The sequence below is a fragment of the Tachysurus fulvidraco genome, chromosome 25 (assembly GCF_022655615.1).
Source record: "Tachysurus fulvidraco isolate hzauxx_2018 chromosome 25, HZAU_PFXX_2.0, whole genome shotgun sequence".
In the NCBI taxonomy this organism is placed as follows: Eukaryota; Metazoa; Chordata; class Actinopteri; order Siluriformes; family Bagridae; genus Tachysurus; species Tachysurus fulvidraco.
The window spans coordinates 11623830-11643829 of NC_062542.1; the positions used below are offsets into that span (position 1 = coordinate 11623830).

The 20000-nt window shown below is 38.6% G+C and overlaps 1 protein-coding gene across 3 annotated transcripts in view; it reads right to left on the reverse strand.

Moving 5' to 3' along the window:
* The window catches only part of sema5a (sema domain, seven thrombospondin repeats (type 1 and type 1-like), transmembrane domain (TM) and short cytoplasmic domain, (semaphorin) 5A), a 196038-nt gene that overhangs the window by 21443 nt on the left and 154595 nt on the right, over window positions 1-20000 (reverse strand). For 2 of the 3 annotated variants that reach the window (XR_007139559.1, XM_027169808.2), the window contains exons 18-19: window positions 9573-9782; window positions 1-113 (exon numbers count right to left, since the gene is read on the reverse strand). The exon at window positions 1-113 is cut by the window's left edge and continues 58 nt beyond it. Coding sequence is in view for 2 of the 3 variants with exons in the window: in XM_027169808.2 (XP_027025609.1) it covers window positions 1-113; window positions 9573-9782 (323 nt within the window). In the remaining variant the exon portion in view is untranslated. The remainder of the gene's footprint in view (window positions 114-9572; window positions 9783-20000) is intronic. The other variant, XM_027169818.2, reaches the window with a different exon arrangement.

Genomic DNA, 20000 nt, shown 5'->3' on the forward strand with positions numbered 1-20000 from the left:
TCCCCCGTAAGCAGGCGGAGGGTTACTGCACGAACGAGTGCGGATGTAATGACCCCCACCACATGTGGCTGAACATCTGGACCAAGAAGACCAACATGACCAGCTTCCATCCACTGAACAGGGGAGAGGGAGAGAAGGGGGTGCATAAGAAATGAAGGAAAATTTTCTTTATAAAACATTATATGAGAAGAACTGTTTGACACAGGATGTCTTTTAGGGCATTTTTACACCTGGTCACTTCATGTGTTTTCTCTGATCCGATCGCTATCTGATTTGTTAAAACTGTTCCATTTACATTAGGCCACATAAATGAGTCTTGGCGAATCGGATATCAATCTGATCTTTCTACTCCCGCCCAATATGCAAATATATTTCACCTCATTTCTGGGGTAATTGAATTGTATCACGCTTTGGTGTACGCGGTTGCTACAAAAAACAGCATTTACTGTTTGCTGCATTTTCGCTGGCAGCAGCAGTGCATTTTAAGACCAAATGAGACACCTGGGTGAAAGATCGGAGCCAGCGCTGGTGGGAAAACATATTTGTTTCTGGCGCGATGCACGACTCGCAAGTCACCTGCGAGTGACGTACTTCCGTTTGGGAGGACTATAGCGCTGACGTATGTGGCTTGAACAACCACATGCATTTACACCTGTCCAGTTTCATCTGAAATGCGTCCCAGACCACCTCCTGAAGTGGTCTGAGCGATCGGATTTATATCCGTCTCGAAACCGTTTCAGAGGGCATTTACACCTGGTCTTTTTACGATCGGATAGCTATCGGATCACAGAAAACGCATGAAGTGACCAGGTGTAAAAAGCCCCTTAGTAGAAAAGGTGGGCGTGTCTTTGAGTGGCCAAGGTGGGCATGTGCTTCAGTTTGGTAGATAGGTGTACATTTAAGTGGGAAATGCTGTATGTAAGTTTCTTGAATATTCATGGTGGTTGTGCTTGTGAGCGGGGCAAGCAGGTCCTTGAGAGTGGTACAGTAGGTGGCTGCGTCTTTGTGTGGAACATGTAGCCATGTGGTCATAGACGGACAGGTGGCTGTGTCCTTATGAGTGTCTTTGAGTGGAACGTGTAGGTGTGTTCTTGAGCATGTCTTTGAGTGGGACAGATGGTTGTGTCCTTGAAGGGAGTAGGTGGACGTGTCCTTGAGTAGGACAGGTGGCCATGTTCTTGAATGCAGTAGGTGGATGTATTCTTGAGTAGGACAGGTGGCCATGTTCTTGAATGCAGTAGGTGGATGTATTCTTGAGTAGGACAGGTGGCCATGTTCTTGAATGCAGTAGGTGGATGTGTCCTTGAGTAGGACAGGTGGCCATGTTCTTGAATGCAGTAGGTGGATGTATTCTTGAGTAGGACAGGTGGCCATGTTCTTGAAAGCAGTAAGTAAATGTCTTTGAGTTGGACAGTGGAACATGTCCTTGTGTTTGGACAATTGGGAAAAGGGTGTGGTAGGTGAGTGTATGAGTGTATCCTCAAGGATGGTAGGTGGGTGTGTCCACTGAGGTGGACATGTCCTTGAGCATGAACAGTAGGGTGTGTTTTGGACTGTGGAAAGTGGGGGTGCTTTTGAGTGGGACAGGTGGGTCTGTCTTTAAGCCTATACTGTACATGAACTTCTGCATTGCATTCTAAGGATTTCAAGCCATGCCCACTTAGAGCTGTTCACTATATTCCCTTATATGAATAGAAAAAATGCTGAAACTGAAAAAACAGAACAGTAGATTGATAGAAAAAAGGATACAGTAGAGGAGATGAAAGAAAGAAGAGAGAGGGAAAGGGATATAGAAAGACTGGGGTATGCAGCACAAAGTCAGTGAGAGCGTTAAAAACGACAGAGAGGATGGTCAAAAGAGGCAAACAGAGAGGTAAAAAAAGTAAGCAAGGCAGAGAGAAAGAGACGGAGGTGGCACAGCATGTCCGAAACGCCTAAAATTCGTTGATTTTTTTATTTTTTTTGACAGACACATTTTAAAAGCGAAGCCTAAAGAGGAAATTGTGAATTGACAGTGTAAAATTTGATTAGTTTCTAAACGCAGCATGCATGATTCAGATCACTCTGAGTCATGTCGAGGTAATCATGTTCCCCAAACCGCTCGAGTAAACTTGGCTAATTGGCTTTTACAGTGTGTGTATTATTCAACCGGATCCTGAACAAGCAAAAGCGATTTCTTTCTCAAACTGCTCACACTACCCCTTCAACTCTACTCTAATTAATAAGGGCGAACAAATCAGCAGCACCTCTCTATTATTTCTAAAAGAGCAGAGAACCCAGGGAGATGAAAGTCAAAGATTCCCCAAGCATTCACACTGTCTGAGGTCTAATTAAGTCTCTGCAAACACCATATTATCATCCTGTTTCATCTCAGCATATTAAAAACCCCACAGTAGGAGTAAAGGATATAAAAAAAATCATATCATGGTTCTTTTTCACAATACGTAATATTTACCTTTGCTGAGGTTTGCTACCGCACATACATTTTATATGTTGCCTCTTTTCGAGTGATCAAAGCTAGATTTTCACTCACTGGCCACTTAAATAGGAACAGCTGCGGCTCATTCGTGGATTTATTTCATCAAAAAATTTAGTGGTAGTCGTCCAACACATAAGATCACACAGTTACAGAGCAAGAGCTTCAAACTACCTTTAAGGATTTTCATACAGAAATCCCTAGCGCTTACAAAAAGCATAAAATAACAAATAAGAGAGAGAGAGAGAGAGAGAGAGAGAGAGAGAGAGAGAGAGAGAGAGAGAGAGAGAGAGAGAGAGAGAGCTAGCCAGACTTATTTGAGCAGGACGGTTACAGCAACTCCAATTACTCTTTACAAATGTGGAGAGCACAGATGTATCTTCGGTATAAAAAAGGGAATAAAACCTTACCCCACTGAAACTGTAATTGTGCCGAAGTAATAAATTAATGTAGCTTATGCATTGAATTTTAAATAAATACTAACTAGTGTTACAAAAAGCAATCCAAGTAGCCTAAGCACATGGGCATTAGCATTAGCATGACCATGCACTTTTCATGGCCTCTGTTTTAGCAGGAGAAGATAAACAGTGCTAAATAACGTGTTTCTTGACATCTGATTAAACAGGGTATCCGGTGTACCACCTATGCCATGATAACATATGCAGATCGGATGATCCGCTATGGTGACCCCGAACAAGAAGTGGTGAAGGACATCAGCAAAATATATATTTTAATATGCAGCACTTCATCAGCCTTTACAACTAGAATACAGTATATACAGTAGGATTAGACATACATGTAGCAGAGGAGGATATGGATGCAGAGGAAATTCACTAAGAAAGAAGTTCCAGCAAGTTTTCTTGGTGGAGTTTGGTAACTGCTGCTAGTTTCTGTACAGATCATTGGTGCACACATCAGTGAGACACAAGATTGTAACCCATTTCCATCCGAACCTTGAAACGGGCATTTTCTGGCAGCAGGCTACGCTTTAGGTGTCCCTGTCCGTCATCATTAAAGTTAAAATTTCTTCTCTCCGTTTAGTTAAATGACTTGTTCAGATGCAGAATTTGCCCATGCATATCTGTGCAGTATTACACTACTATTTCATGCACAGAAGTGCTTTAAATCTCCGACTCGGTATAAGTGAGCCCGGCCGGGACACTTTCAACTCGGAGCATGGCAGCAATCGATATTAACTCATTCTCCATAGTGACCTAGCGGACCCCAAAAATATTAATATTGTGTATTATTCTTTTTCTGTATTCATTTTCATAGATGAAGCAATAATTCCAGGCAATGTAAGTGTGAACTTTGCACCTCGAGTCGGTAATATCGAAAGCAGACTTTTTTCTGTGGTATAACAGTTTTACAGCACAGAAAGAAGTCTGCATTCGATATTACAGACTCGAAGTGTATTATGATTTAAGGCGTAGTTTGCACAATGCGAAACGGTAGATCAGCTTTGTACAGAACATCTCTTGACTTATTGACTCAATTTGTGGTAATAGGAACATTGTGTACATTTCATATTTGACCAGAGTGTTCTTTTACATCACGTCTGGTTGAGTAATTAGATGTTTCACGTTGCAAATGTAGAGATGAAATTAAGACTTGTTATGTTTTTCTGCATCCCGGTAAGAGATGATGATGGATGATGTCTGTTAAACGAATTACAAATTTTGTTGTTTAACATTAATAATGATTACAGACATGAAAAATTCCTAATTGTCTACCCTCCCTGTTTTTTTCCACCTGCTTAAGGAGTGAATTTCCATTTAGATGACATGCTTCCCCATAATATGGGGACAAGCGCTCATTTAATTAGACTGACTCCTCCTGTATTACAGTGAGAGGCAGCAGCCAGTGTAATTAGCCTGAGATGTGATTATGTACACCGTGCTGTGGGGGCTTTTCTCGATTTCCAGCAAGTCTTTCCTCTTCTTAACACCGCTGTTTGCTTTTGTACTTTTATACGTATGAACAATTCCGAGTGCTTTTGTTTCCCTTTGTCATTAATCACCGCTCAACGACCCTCTAACACGTACCGATTACTTTAGGGACATTAGTGTAAAATGAGACACGGTCCCATAATCACTTCAGGGAAGAGCACTACATTCAGCAGAGAGTTGAGATGTGTGTGTGTGTGTGTGTGTGTGTGTGTGTGTGTGTGTGTGTGTGTGTGTGTGTGCATGCATGCATTATTTTGCATTAGTGCATCTGTTTTACATCTGGTTCCAATGAATTTTACATTAGCACCTCTGGCAATTATATTCTACAATGATTTCAGGAGCACTTTATAGGAAGCCTGTCTTAATGAGGACATGAATGAGCAATAAAGGAAGTATTTCTAAAACAATGCATTAAAATATTCAGTACCGTTTTTAAGATGGGATTTATAAAGTAAACACTCATCAATGGTAAAGAAAACAAGACTTCAGAAGCATCAGAATAACATAGACATTGTAAGGTTATGCATGTGTTATTAACCCAGGCTTTAAATAAGCACATACAAACTCTCATGATTAGACAAATAATCTGTTATAGACATTTAACCCCTTCCATCCTATTAGGATGAGCACTCTGTGACCAAAACTCACAGAACCAGAACCAAAAAAGCAGTTTTTTTAACCACCAATATAATGGTAATATGGTAATATGTAAGTAATATAAACTTGTAATATTTACTTATTCTAAATACCAGAATTATAGTATTTTTTATACTTATTTTAATTTTTTATATGTGTATTTTATTTTAATTTATTTTTTATTTTATTTTATGTGTAACTTATTTTAAATTGAGCATATACTTTTCAATCAAGAGGCACAAAAATAAGCATAGAGTTGAACAGGATAAACTATTTCGACTCCCAGACTCCCAGTCATCATCCTTCTGATTCTCCTTGTTGGTGAAGTATAAGTTCAGTTCTCTCACATTTACCAAGCCTGACTTTCTGCTCATGTTTACTTGTGTTTTGAATTAAGTACATCTTCTGCTCTTGACCTTGATTTTTTTTATTTGGCTAGCCTGTTTGGAATCAGTTAGTACCCTGATCGACCAATGTCTGTTTTTGACCCTGCTTTCTAACTAATGTCTGTTGGAGTGTTTGCTCTACACAGTTTGCTAAATGCTCCTTATTTTTCTGATCTGTTCCTATTAATCTAAACACTTAGATTAAAAAACTTGCATTTGCATCCGATCATTAAGTGTCTGTGTAGGTGAAACATAGATTTGTGTAGTAAGATGCATTGAATCTGCTATATCTCTATAAAGTCCAAACAGCTAATCTTAAAATGCTTTTGTAATCAATAGGCAACTTGTTTAGGAACAGGACTGCAGAACCAATGTTCATAGGAAGATTTAACTAGTAAACCCACTGTACACCAGATACAGTTACTGCTTCAGCATCACCGCAGGAGCACACGGCCATGTTAATCAATGTAATGTTTTACACAATTATCGCATTTCCTTCGCTCCATGTCTAAGGAACCGGTGTCACACTTGTGCTTCTAACCTAGACAACTTATAGCTCTACTACAACTACAGATGCAGACCTTTGTGCTCATAAAGCTAAATGTTGTGCTATTTACAGATACTCCCCTAGACACGATGGTTCATCATAAATTTTCGATTTTACGATAGACAATAGACATACAGCAAAACTGGTACCTTAAGAAACCATGAGAGGAACCAGACTCAAAGGGAGCACACCCATTTTGGTGGTACTGGAGGATGTGATTATACTGTAAATGTACAGTCTGACAAATTTTGTATTGATGAGGAGGTTGTTGTTCTCAAAGACCACATGTAGTTGGCATCTTCTCTTAGTATGGTCGAATATTTCATGAAGCAGAATATTTCAACTGGAGCTGGTAAATCTCTAGATGTCTCAGGATCCTCACATGTTTGGCCTCACCTCAGTGACAAGTCTCGCCAGCGATCGGCCGAGTGCAGTTGTCTTAGTGTTACAGCGCACATTATTTTCCTGTTTTTTTCACTCCGGTATTATCTCCATCCTTATCTTCCGACAACTAAGTTGATGTAGACATCAACAACCTAACTTTGTTGAAGTATGCAGACATTGGACAGAATCTTGGTCCCTTATACTGATCATCATTTTTAAAGACTCCTGGGAAGGTTAGGTCATTGTTCGACTTGCAATATTCTCTAGTTACATTGGGGTCATCTCCTTCGTAACACAGGGACTAGCTGTATCATGATAAACTTTATGATGCTTTATAGTGACTACAAACGTTCCAAATAATTTGATCACATATATAGTATCTTGTAATATATCACTGATGAATATATGATTGATTATATTGAATTCTATTACAACTACACTACACTGTCATTTGAGGTTATCAGATGTTTTCCGTTTTGAAATTTCGGCTGTGGTCAAGTCATAATCAATGATTTTATAATCATATAAGCAGAAGCACTTGATGATGAAGGTGAAGATTACTATATTATTGAAAGATTATTAGTTATTGTATCTCACAAGGAAACCTGTGATAAGCAAAATAACTGTCACTTTTCAAGTAAACAACTCAGGCTCCGTCTTCTTGATCGTGGCACACACTCAAATGTAGCTGCATTTCACAGGAGAATTACATCCCTGTGCCTGAGTGCTTTACATACATAATCTGCTCCACACCAGCTTCAACAGCGAAAAACAATTTCACACTTTTTCAGTTTCAGGTTATGCAGGCAAATGTAGTTTTTGCATCTTTTGAGATGTGCATGTGCACATGGCCCGTCATCTTGATCCGAGTTGTCTCAGGTTGATGACTCAGCATATCTGAATGCAACAAATCATTCAGAGTCCTGTTAATTGAGCCACAAACAAACTTTACCCAAATCACCTCTAAAGTTCTTGGAGCACGGTTCGACCATGGTTTAATTCGTGGTCTAGCGGTCCCTGTCCATCTCATGCTCTGTTGATATACAGTATAAAGTTGAGTAGCTGTGGTTTTCTGTCATAGACCAAATAAAAATGTAGTAAAAAGATTTTCAAATGGTTACTATGGGATTGTGTATCACCTCAGGAAATACAGGATATTAACTAATAGAGACAATGTGTCACCAGTTATAACATCGAGCAAACAGGGGGGATGTGGTAGCTTATTGGAAGGTTGCAAGCTCGAATCCCAGGTCCACTAAGCTATCTCGTCTGGGCCCCCAAAAACACGTCCTTACCCCTCAATTGCTCAGCTTTTTAAAAATGAGGTAAATTGCACTGCATTAGGGCATCTGCCAAATGCCATAAATGTATGTAGTTCAGTTACAGTTGCATTTGGTGTAAAACAGCTGTTGGAATTTTATTTATTTGAATTTATTCTCATCTAATGTAATCTTATCCTTCTCAACCTTCTTTATCTCTGTGTCTAAGTTAAATAGGGTTATTTTTTTAATTCGAAGCTAATTTTTTGAAGTAGTTCGAATCACAGTTTCATTATTAGTACTGTAGATATATTTGGCACAGACTCTCTCTACCAAGTGATCATGGTGTAAGTGAGATAATCCACAGCTTGCTCTGCATTACACGATTTTAACACCTTCCACATCATGCACTACAATCGGTTAACGCACACCTAGCCATGGATTTATGTACCTTACTTATGTGACCAATATTTCCTGTATATTTCTGATGTATTTCATGGTGCATGAATGTATTTTACTTAGACCAGACCGTATGAGAGACACCACTAGGAATACGTCATGAAGCTTGTTGATTTTCGTGCTTCTGCAACAAGATTTTCACTCCTTGCTTTTTTTTTTCACATTTATGACATTTGGCAGATACTGAGTAACTTACTTTTATCTTATTTATACATTTAACTGAGCAACCAAGGGTTACAGACCGTGCTCAAGGGCCCAGCAGTGGCAGCTTGGTGATCTTGGGATTAAAACTACCAACCATCCAATCAGTAGTCCAACACTCTAATTATCGCTTTTTGTTTTTATTTGTCCGTTGCTTCACTTTATCTCTGTCTCATATCCATTGTAACCATTTTGAAACACGTTATCTATAGCTCAGTGATAAATACAGATGGGCACTGGAGTCATAAACAAGTTGTGCTGTAAACAAAATATGGTCTGAGAGCTCATCAATGGAGAAGTGTTCAGAAAGAGAGTGCACTTATATTATCAACACCAAAAGCTCTTAGGTCTTTTGAAGCTAGTTCCTCTTTCAGGGCCACTTCAACAGGTCTGAGGATGGATCATTTCAAAAGAAATGTATGTGAAAACACCTAGAAGCATGTGTGAAGTGGAAAATTTGACTTGTGGGCATTTTCACACATACAGTACACCATCCAAGCAACAACTTTATCAGGAACAACCAACACACCTGCTTATTCATATGATTATTTCAGTCACTCAAAGTCACTGAAAATAGATTGAATTGGAAGATTAGAAATCAATGTCCAGTCTATTTCCAATCTGACCAGTTTTGGCCAGTCTTTGCCCTCAGTAGAGACTCCCGGCACCCAGGATTGACATGTTGTATGTGCTGTGATAGCTTTCTGCTCTGGCTGTTTTAGTTATGAGTCAACATCTGTATAGCTGAAACCGGTCTGGACATTATCAACGGATAATCTGGCCAATTGGAAAAGTGCATGACTGAACTGGTGTACAGGTGATGCTAATAAAGTGGCCACTGAGTATCATTTTAAATGCTCAATACTCACTTTTCTTGAAATGGATCTAAAAAATGTATTTATGCATTGTTTTTTAAACAAATCTCTTATTGACATATTGATAAAGAAGCCCTAGACCTTATAAACCCCATTTATTACTTTGTTATAAAGCATCATTACCCAGCGATGCAGATCTTCTAAGGCACTTATTTAAAGGCCAGAAATATTCATTATTCATAAGAATTAATTTGATGCCTTAATAGTGAAGCTGCATTTTATCTACAGTAGGAATGTGATATTAATGCTTATTCGAGTGCTTATGGAGTGTTATTCGATGCTAATGCATGGAATAAGCAGTGCTTATGCATGCGTGTCCTACCAAAGGTCATTTACACAAACATTTTAGCACACAATAAAGCAAAATAGCATAAAAAATAATGAGTGAGCAGGATGTCACCTGGGCATGGTGTTGTGTTACACTCCTGGTATTCCTGCGCAGGCCCTGAACATGTTGTTCCTCCATATTTAGGTTTTGGGTTGGAGCAGGTTCGCTTGCGGCTGCGCACTCCAGAGCTGCAGTCACGGCTGCACTGAGTCCATGAGCTCCACACTGACCAGCCTCCGTTCACTGTGAGCCCAGAGATACGACCTGATCGCAGCACGTCTCCTGACACACACACACACACACACACACACACACACACACACACACACACACACACACACACACACACACACACACACACACACACACACACACACACACACACACACACACACATACACACACACACACACACAGAGAGATGGAGGCTATGTTAGGAAGTGTCTCAGCTGAATTGGGGACTTGAAGACTCAGACACAGTGCTGATTCACACAATATATAAATTGATGCCTTGTCATAAATATTGCACTTTCAGACTGAGCCGAGATGAGTAGCAGGAAAATGTATGGCATGTGAGATAAGCGAAGCAAACTATTAAATAAACCGAGGGTAATAACAAGATCTCCGCAACCTGGAGAAGCAAAATTTACAGTCAGGGCAAAATGTAGCTTTTTTATTTGTTTGCCTGCTGCGTTTACACAAAGTTAGGAATGGGAAAAGTATAAATTCATTAAACTCCCTCCATGACATGCTCCGGATTTTGTATTTTGTCAGATGATAACAATGATCAATTTATGTGAAGTTTTACATCATTTCTGGCAATAAAAATAAGAAGGCTAATATATTGTATAACATTCATTAGCCATAGGATTCTTGATCATATAAAAGGTAGTTCTGAATAATTTGAATGTTAGAAAATTTAGACAAAATGTATAACCAGTTAGTAAGCTGTACCATGTCCAGGACCAGCGAAATGTCTAGATTCTTCCATAATACAGTAAAAAGGCTTGGAAAGTATAGAAATACATTTATAATACAACAGATTCTGAAATAAAAATAAAACTTCATTACTTACAAGCATCTGTAAAGTGTCAAAAAATAAAAATAAAAACAACAACTGTCACCTAATCTAACATTTACATAAACCCATGACAAAAAACTGTGTGAAATTACGTCATGAATTGTATTTTGTCAGATTCAGAACATTGTTTTTGAACTGATTACTAAAAGATAATCTGATTTAATTTTTCTGACATATTCTATGTTGATTTATTATGTAAAATGTCAATCAATAGAAACAATTGAAAATTTCGTGTTTAAACTCTGAAATTCTTGAAGTTCTTTAATACTAGAAGACATGAGACGTTCGGCTTACGGCACTACTTTTTTGCTGAGTGCTGCCTTTAAAATGAATTATTCTTACAGCAAACTTTAGTGCTCAGGGATTTTTTTTGCTATTTTCATGCCATTGTTTGCTTGTGCTTCACTCTCCATTTTTCAGCACTTGACCTTTAGCAGGGCCTGGCTAGGGATGAGAGGAATGTCAGTCCCTCTTTGCCTCTTTGCTCATTCTCATTATTTATAGAGCTCTCCATCAAACAGCCCTCTCAATGCCAATAGACTGTTTCATAACCTTTTCACACCTTAAAACCAAGAGTGCATTGAGTTGCAGGTAAACACAAAGCAACAGCCGACTACTCAATAAACAGCCAGACACTTTCCTAGTGCAAATCAATTGCAACTAAAAAAGGAATAAACTTCACCAGTGAGGAAAAAAGCAGACTGATGATGATGATGATGTTCATCATAATCATGGCGATGAACATGAGGAGGAGGAGGGGGAGGAAGAAGAAGAAACAACTTTGCTCTCTTTGGCTGTTCTGAACTCACAATATTTAATTCAGAAATCATGGTGTATTCACACCTTTCTCTCAAACTTCTGTAAATTGGCAAGCTGAGGAGTACAACAGGAGTATCAGTACAACCAAACAAGAGTGTGTAGACACTACAGGTATTTGGTTGAATAGGAAACCATGGTTCAAACTACTGGGTAAATTTGCAGTATGTAAGTGAAATGAGCTTACAAAACCTGAAACTATCTACATGTGCAGGACAAAGCTCAGCTATAAGACTATAAAGACCATTTCCATCTAAACAAAACACAATTCCAACACCAAGCGACTAAATGAAACCGAAAAAAATGGGTAAACATTGCGTACACCAAAAAAGTTACTTGTTTTTTAAATATTCTCATTTTAAATTGATGTCATGTCATGTTCAGGGGAGGGGCACAAAAATAGGCCTAGAGTTGAACAGGTTAATGCATCTGCACATTGTTCTTTTTTGGTCAGGGTATATATTGGCCAGGAGGTGGGAAAACACCATAGATAGAACTCCAGTCCATTGCAGGATAAAACGTTGGTTAAGTTTCCTGTCAACGGAAAACATATAGTGACATTGATGTAAAGTAAATTTTCTGCCATTTTGAAAGACGCCCTTATTTAAAGCAAATCAAGCATAGCGTTAGTTCAGGCAGGCAACGCAGTAAGCTAATCAGATTGCTTCGATTGCTCCTAAGCATCGCCGCTGCGATACAAACCCCCTCCTCCGTCCCCGACTCCTCCAGCCAGAACCTGTCGCCTGCGCCGATTAAATTCTTCACGTAAAAAAACACACCTCGCGCGATTTTGGTTCTGATTCTGAGCTGTAACGGGGGTCTATTCATTCCCCAGCACTGCGTCCCCGCCCCGTCAATGCATGTGCACGGACAGGTGCGTGGGAAAAATTCTCCCAGAACAGAACCATCCTGCCAACACTAACTGTATGCTCGCTAACCTTCATTTCGAAGTGGTCCTGTCTGAACTTACATTTATCTCATTCATACAACTGAGCAAATGCAGATTAAGGGCCATGCTCAGGGGCCCAGCAGTGTCACTTTGTATTGCTGGGATTCAAACTTTCAGATCAGGAGTCCAGCACCTTAATCACTAAGCTACCACTTCAAATTAAGGGCAGTGTAGGGTTTATTTCTGTTGCTGCAATATTTACAATTATGCAAATTCATCTGAAAATCATTTGTCTTATAACAAATCGGCCTAGGTGACTGGACCTCACCAGACAAATACCTCTCTTCCTCTGTTAGTTTATATTGGTGGCACCAAGGGGGCACTAGGGGGTGCTGCATCTTCCACTAGAATAAGCCATAGCATCCACCAAGTACTGTATATTTACTTAAAAATAATAAAATAAAATAATTCATTCAGTGGCTTATAATATATATTTCATGAAGCATTCTTTTGCACTTTAAGGTACATTGTTATTTATGGCATAAGAGTTAACAATTAGATCATTAAAGTCGATGCACTTGTGAAATAACACGTCACTGCGATCTACGGTGCCCCAGATAACGGTTGCAAAACTTTATTTTTAATAAAAATTTAAACAATCGCAATCTGTTTTCCCGGGTCAGAGACTTTGATTATTTAGTAAAATTTTGGAAAAAATTTATACATTTAGGTCCGAATTTTTTAGATATAGAAAACCTGTCGTACATATTGTTTACAATACTAAACCTCATAGCAATGTTTATGATATATGTAGTTTTATGAAGACAAAAATACACAATGTTTTACATTGTTTATCATTTAGGAGCCTTTTTAGTTATATATTTTTTAGATAAATTATGTTGTTATCATAGTTATAATAAGTCTCTCTTGGATTCGAGAGAAATAATATTACTGGCATTTCTGTTGTAAATATTTTTTTATTTTTTGAATTTATTTTAGTTTATCTGAATACACAATTGCATATTATAGGATTGGGTTTTTAATTTATTTTAATTAACTCTTCACTATACTTGGATGTGTAATGTGTATATTATCATTCACTTATTTAAATGTCCTTTAACCTTGGTTTTCTCATGGGTTTTTATTACCTTGTTGTCACTATGCTCTGAAAATGAGTAGAGTTTTCTGATCAATAATATCTGAATGAATATGCTAGAAAAGGTCTTCGTATTTTGATTCTTCGTAATATCCAGTTCCCAAGAAAGTGGCCTGCTACACCAAAGCTCCCGCTAATAAAACATTCCTGCTGCCGCTGCCGATGCTTATTAACAGTTAGACAGCAAGCAATTAAAAACTGCTCCCTGCTGTATTTGTACTGCAGATAATTATGAAAAGGAGCATATTTTATATATATATATATATATATATATATATATATATATATATATATATATATATATATATATATATATATATTTTTTTTTTTACCTAAAAATTAAGGGAAGATCCTACACTGTTGTTTATGAATGAAAACATTTAGAAAAGTCCTGACAAACATCATGTTGAGGAAATGGAATATGGAATGAGAAATACCCAAAGACCCAATTTTTTCTTTTGATGTTAGTGTACAAACAAGTTTTGGGGCAGGGCAGCGTCCTAGAGAATAGTGGAAGGGGCAAAAGGCTCTGAGCAAAAGGTAATCATAGACATCAAATTGCCTTTAAAACCTAGGGCAGACCTTGGGCAGCATCCAATAAAAATAAATATATGATTAGTTCTAGAATGAAAGCAGGGAGCATGAAGGAAGGATCAGAAGTTGATCAGACGTTCCTTCGAATCAAAAACCTTTAGTAGTTGTAGTAGTAGACTTTAGGCCAATTACTTAATGGACCAAGAGTTTAAAGAGAGGAGCAGAAGAAAAGACAGAATGAAAATAGAGAAGAGAGCAAGATCTTGAAAGAGGATGACATGTACTAGACACTTGAACACATCACGAGTGTTAGGTACGATCATGAAGACAGCAGACAATAATGAGGAAGTGGGAGGAGGGTGAGAGGGAGAGATCGTCTACTTTAGAAGACGAAGCAGCACAAAGTGACCTGGCCTGTGAAAAATAAAGACGCCATTTTTTACAGAAAAGACTCAAATTGTAGCTTCATGTCATCACCACAAATTCAGCTCCTTTCGATCTAATACACGGTTAAAGATTTCAACCTGACAATGATTTCATTCTTAACACTTTGGTAGCATCAGGGGCATCTTTTACAAAACTAAATACCCTTGGCCAGTGTTTAACTGATGATCATTATGCTGAAGAGGCTTTAATAAATCAGTTATGGCAAGTTGCTAATGAGTGATATTTCACTGATATTGTTATTGGATTTTCATCCACATTAATCTAGGTGTAGGTGCATTAATTCGTTTCATAATAGTCGAGGAAGCCAGCTGTTGAGAAGTCCCTCTCTCAGCATGTGGCATGTTTCCCAGTGTGGTGTGTGCTGCTGGCACTTATTCCCTATACACTGTATGCTTTTGTTTTATCATGTGCCTTTGTTGTTGTTCCAGTACTGTCTCCTCCCTTGTCCTGTCATTGGTTCATTGTTTCCGAGTCTTATTGTGTGTCTGTGTTGTTAAATATTAGCCAGCTTTGTTTCCCAATGTCTTACTTCTGCGACTTCCTGGTCCTACGATCATTTCCTGTTTTACTGATTTATGAATATTGATATTTATGTTGCATATGAATATTTCATGCTGCCTACCGGTGCTCTGACCACAGCTACAAACTTTTTCTGAATGATGATTGGATTACATTAAATATAACATGCTGAGTTGTCAAACTTGTGTCCTGGCTAAAAAGAAGCTGATGTTACACCAGCAACAAACTGCCTGTCTTCATCATCATACTGACCACATATTGTATCACAAACACTATACAGAATGAAGGAGTTTGCTAGCTCCAGGGTGATATTAATGTACATCTTTGCTAATTACTTCTCTGTTTAACACCATCTTAAAAGCAATACCTTACATAATAATGAATCACAATAGAGCCTGATTTCACAGGAAAATAATAAGTGTATTTTATATATATATATATATACATATATATATATATATATATATATATATATATATATATATATATATATATATATATATATATATATAATATTTTCTAATATTCATTCATTCATTCATTCATTCATTCATTCATTCATTTTCTACCACTTATCCGAACTTCTCGGGTCACGGGGAGCCTGTGCTTACTGTATCTCAGGCGTCATCGGGCATCAAGACAGGATACACCCTGGACGGAGTGCCAACCCATCGCAGGACACACACACACTCTCATTCACTCACGCAATCACACACTGCGGACAATTTTCCAGAGATGCCAATCAACCTACCATGCATGTCTTCTGACTGGAGGAGGAAACCGGAATACCCGGAGGAAACCCCCGAGGCACGGGGAGAACATGCAAACTCCACACACACAAGGTTGGAGGCGGGAATCGAACCCCCAACCCTGGAGGTGTGAGGCAAACATTTGGATCGAAGTTAATAATACAAAAAAAAACAAAAAACTGGCTAGTCATAGAGAAACAGAAAAACACAAAGTCCTTCATCTTGAAGAATTTACAGTGGCAGAACACCTAAACAAAAGCTATAACAGTTACAAAATACGGACACTGGAGACACTTCTGGAGAAACAAAAACAAAAACATAACTTTAGAGAAAATCTTCCATTTCATCTATTCTATGGTTTTATTTCTCTCATGCAAGTCTAACATCATAAGGAGTAGTTATGATAGAAATGATAATATAATGTAGAATAAGCACATTATTCTAAACCGATGATTGTTAGAGATGCTCCAACAGTAAATTAGTCAACATCTGATTAAATGGTGCTGTAGTTAAATGTAAATGTAGTTTACATTTCTATTTAAAAAAACTAAATCTGTAATTAGGTACACTTTCTGGTTAGACAGAATGACATCTGGGTTTTAAAAACAGGCTTTTTCCATCTCTTAAAGGGGAACTGTGTAGGCTTGGCTCTTTGAACAGTGTGTTAATTCTCTCTTAAAGGGTGGTCAGTGAAAGAGTTTTCAGTGCATTTGAGAATATAGCATGCCCTGCCAATAATGATTTGGAAGGCACATTTTTGGTTTGACAGAGTTTGTGTCAGATTTCCATGGCATGCTGGGTGTCTATAATGGAGTTTAGGATGGATAAGTCTAGTATATATATTGTTGTTAGGTTTAAAGTGGTAATTCTTGCACTTTTTAGATGCCTTGTGAAATATAGTTTGGTGTTACGACAATCCCGCTGTACAGTAGGTCAGATTGTGTCCTAACTCCTTGACAGTATCACATGATGTTCTCTGTTATCCAGACAGGTGAAGTGGCATAGGAGGAGGAGGTTTTCTTATAAATGTCACTGTCTTGATTACTGTATTTAAATGCATTTAGTGCCATTTTACAGCACAGAATCTAGGTTATCCAGACCATGCTATACATCTATGACAATTTTCAAAATCTGTAGCAGCACGTGTGATCAGACCCCTGAATACTGTACATTGGAATGCTTACATGAGCGCTGGTTCAAATACTGCAGTCATAATAACCAACCAACCAACTACTGTACCTACATTACTGTCTTTATTCCTTAATCTTCAGTAAGAGATCTGCCCCTAGTACAGTCACTGGTGGCTTCTCCATTCTCTGTAGTGCCCAGTAAAGTAAAGCCCTACCATAGACCGTCAGCCTTTTGAAAATATTTAATTATATAAAATAACTTTTATATAATAATTTCCTATTTGCACAATAAAAACTTTATTTTCCTAAACGTAGCTATTTCACAGATATATTTTAATATTCTGTTACCTTTTTAGATGTTACACAATCATTGAGCAGTATGCCTCCGGCCAGATTTAGCTCTATGATTAATGCATCTAGTGGAAAAGAAATTGGAACAGTAATAGCGATCCTTTAGGATAGAAATCATAATGCCCAAAATCTATGGTTAGAAGTTCCTACTGATTATATTAGAGCCAATTTCATGGAACAAGGGACCCTAGAAAGATGTAGGCTATTTACCATAGACTGTTGACCTACTAATATGCTTTTGTGGGCCAGAGGAAACAGGAGAACCCAGAGAGAACCCAAACAGACAAAGGGATCTCAGGATCAAACTGGGGACCCTGGAGCTGTGAGGTAGTCATGTTGTTCCTGCTGTACAACTGTAAAAGCCTACTACTGTAGCTGGATGAGGCATTGCATGGCTACAGTCAGGTCATTAACAGTGGATGGAACTTCAGAGGATTTCTACTCACTAGTGCATGAGCAGATCTTCAAGGCCTTCCACCAAATGAAGTAAAGTCAAGATAGGAAGATATATCCTCTTTTCCTCAGTGGCCTGAAAACTCCTCTGCTATCTTACTAAGCTGGTGGGAAGGGGGTTAGTGATATCGATTGTGATTGATTAACTGAGGTTGGTTGACATTTGAAAATAGCACTGACATTTGCCTTTTCTCCATGGAGAATTAATACCTTTAAGGAAAGATGTATTTAAGATATCACTTAGAGTTTGATTCAATCCACAGTCCTTTAAAACTCTCTGATGTATCCCGTCATGGCCAGGGGCTTGTTTTTGGTTTAAGTCCTCGTCATTTTAAAATATATTTCCCAAAGTTGGTTCAGAGAGTGAGCGTTTGTAGCAGGGAAAAAGACTGACCTGTCTAATGTATCAGGAGAGACTGACTGATTATTTGTGGCCACTTAACCAGTTTTTTTATTTTCTATATAATAAGCTGGAATATTCATTTACTTAAATATTTCAGTTTTCTTTTTCCAATATGAGCCCATTAGATACATTTTCATTGTAGTCTTTTATCAAGTGACTACAATGTTGCTTATTTATCCATCCATCCATCTTCTACTGCTTATCCGGAGTGTGGGCGCAGCAGTCTAAGCAGGGATGCCCAGACTTCCCTCTCCCCAGACACTTCCTCCAGCTCTTCCGGGTAATACCAAAGCGTTTCCAGGCCAGCCGAGAGACATAGTCCCTCCAGCGTGTCCTAGGTCTTCCCCGGGGCCTCCTCCCGGTTGGACATGCCCGAAACACCTCCCCAGGGAGGCGTCCAGGAGGCATCTGGAACAGATGCCCGAGCCACCTCAGCTGACTCCTCTCGATGTGGAGGAGCAGCGGCTCTACTCTGAGCTCCTCCCGAGTGACCGAGCTCCTCACCCTATCTCTAAGGGAGCGCCTAGCCACCCTACGGAGGAAACTCATTTCGGGCGCCTGTATCCGGGATCTTGTCCTTTCGGGTCATGACCCAAAGCTCATGACCATAGGTGAGGGTAGGAACGTAGATCGACTGGTAAATATAGAGCTTCTCCTTGGGGCTCAGCTCTTTCTTCACCACAAGAGGCCGGTATATCGAGCGCATCACTGCATCACCGCATCACTCCGCCTGTCGAGCTTCCGCTCCATCCTTCCCTCACTCGTGAACAAGACCCCAAGATACTTAAACTCCTCCACTTGAGGCAGGAACTCTCCACCAACCTGACTGCAATGTTGCTTATTTAGTAGGAAGCTAAAACAAGCTAGCCAGTTATAGTATATGTTTTTCGATCATGAAGTATGTTTTTATATTCCTTTAAATCTTGCATATACAAATGGCAGCTTTGTGATTGTCAAACTAGTTTAAAAATACATAAAATAGTGTTCCTACAGTATAATACAAAATCTGCCAAAGCAGGTTTAAAAATATAATTAAATAAGCACTATAATCATTGAATAAGTACTGAAAACCTTTGGAATAATAATAATAATAATAATAATAATAATAATAATAATAATAATAATAATAATAATAATAATAAATGAAGTTAGAATGGGTAGTGTTACACATAACAGCCTGAAAATTGCCAGACGGTTTGGTATTTCTTCACACAATTGTAAGCCTTTCCTGAAATTAATCAAAGCAGGAAGGTTTGATAATCAGTTTTGCCCTTCCTGAGATGTCACCTTGTCATTTTTCACACATCACAAACGTGGTGCTGTTCTATCAGAACTCTGAAGCTTTGATGCCCTTTTCTTTGACATTTTGCCTTCTAGGCTCATTGAAGTCCAGCCTTTTATATATTGCAGGAGAGTTTTTGCAGATAAGAGTTCATAAATTGTTATTGCAGAGGAATTAGAGAAAAAAAATGCTTATTGATACAGGTGTCCAAACAGATTCTACTTATTATTTGTGGTCCTATAGCTATAAGGGTCAGAAAACCATGTGGCTCTGACGGCTTCTAGGGGACTGAGAAGCACAGAGCCTTTCTCGTTGAGACATGCAACCACAGAGACCATGTTATCTTCTTCAGACCTGACAGATGTTGAAGCCAAACCTCCTTTTTGCGAACTCTTGTATATTGTGCTGCTCTTTAATGGGTACTGATGGATGCAGACGCCACACTTCCTTGCTGAGCACAAAAGCCATGACTGATCTGCAAAGTATCACTGGGACTGACAAGCACGGTAGCCAAGCCACACCTCCATCGCTTGGACTGACAGATGCAAAATTCATGACAGTATTTCCCATATAAAGAGCATTAACAAAAAACGTCTTGATTGTGGCAACATACTATACAGATAATACGCTTTGTTATCCTTTGTTATCAATTTGTCTGTATTCCACCTTGCAGTCTTTGTTTACTTATGG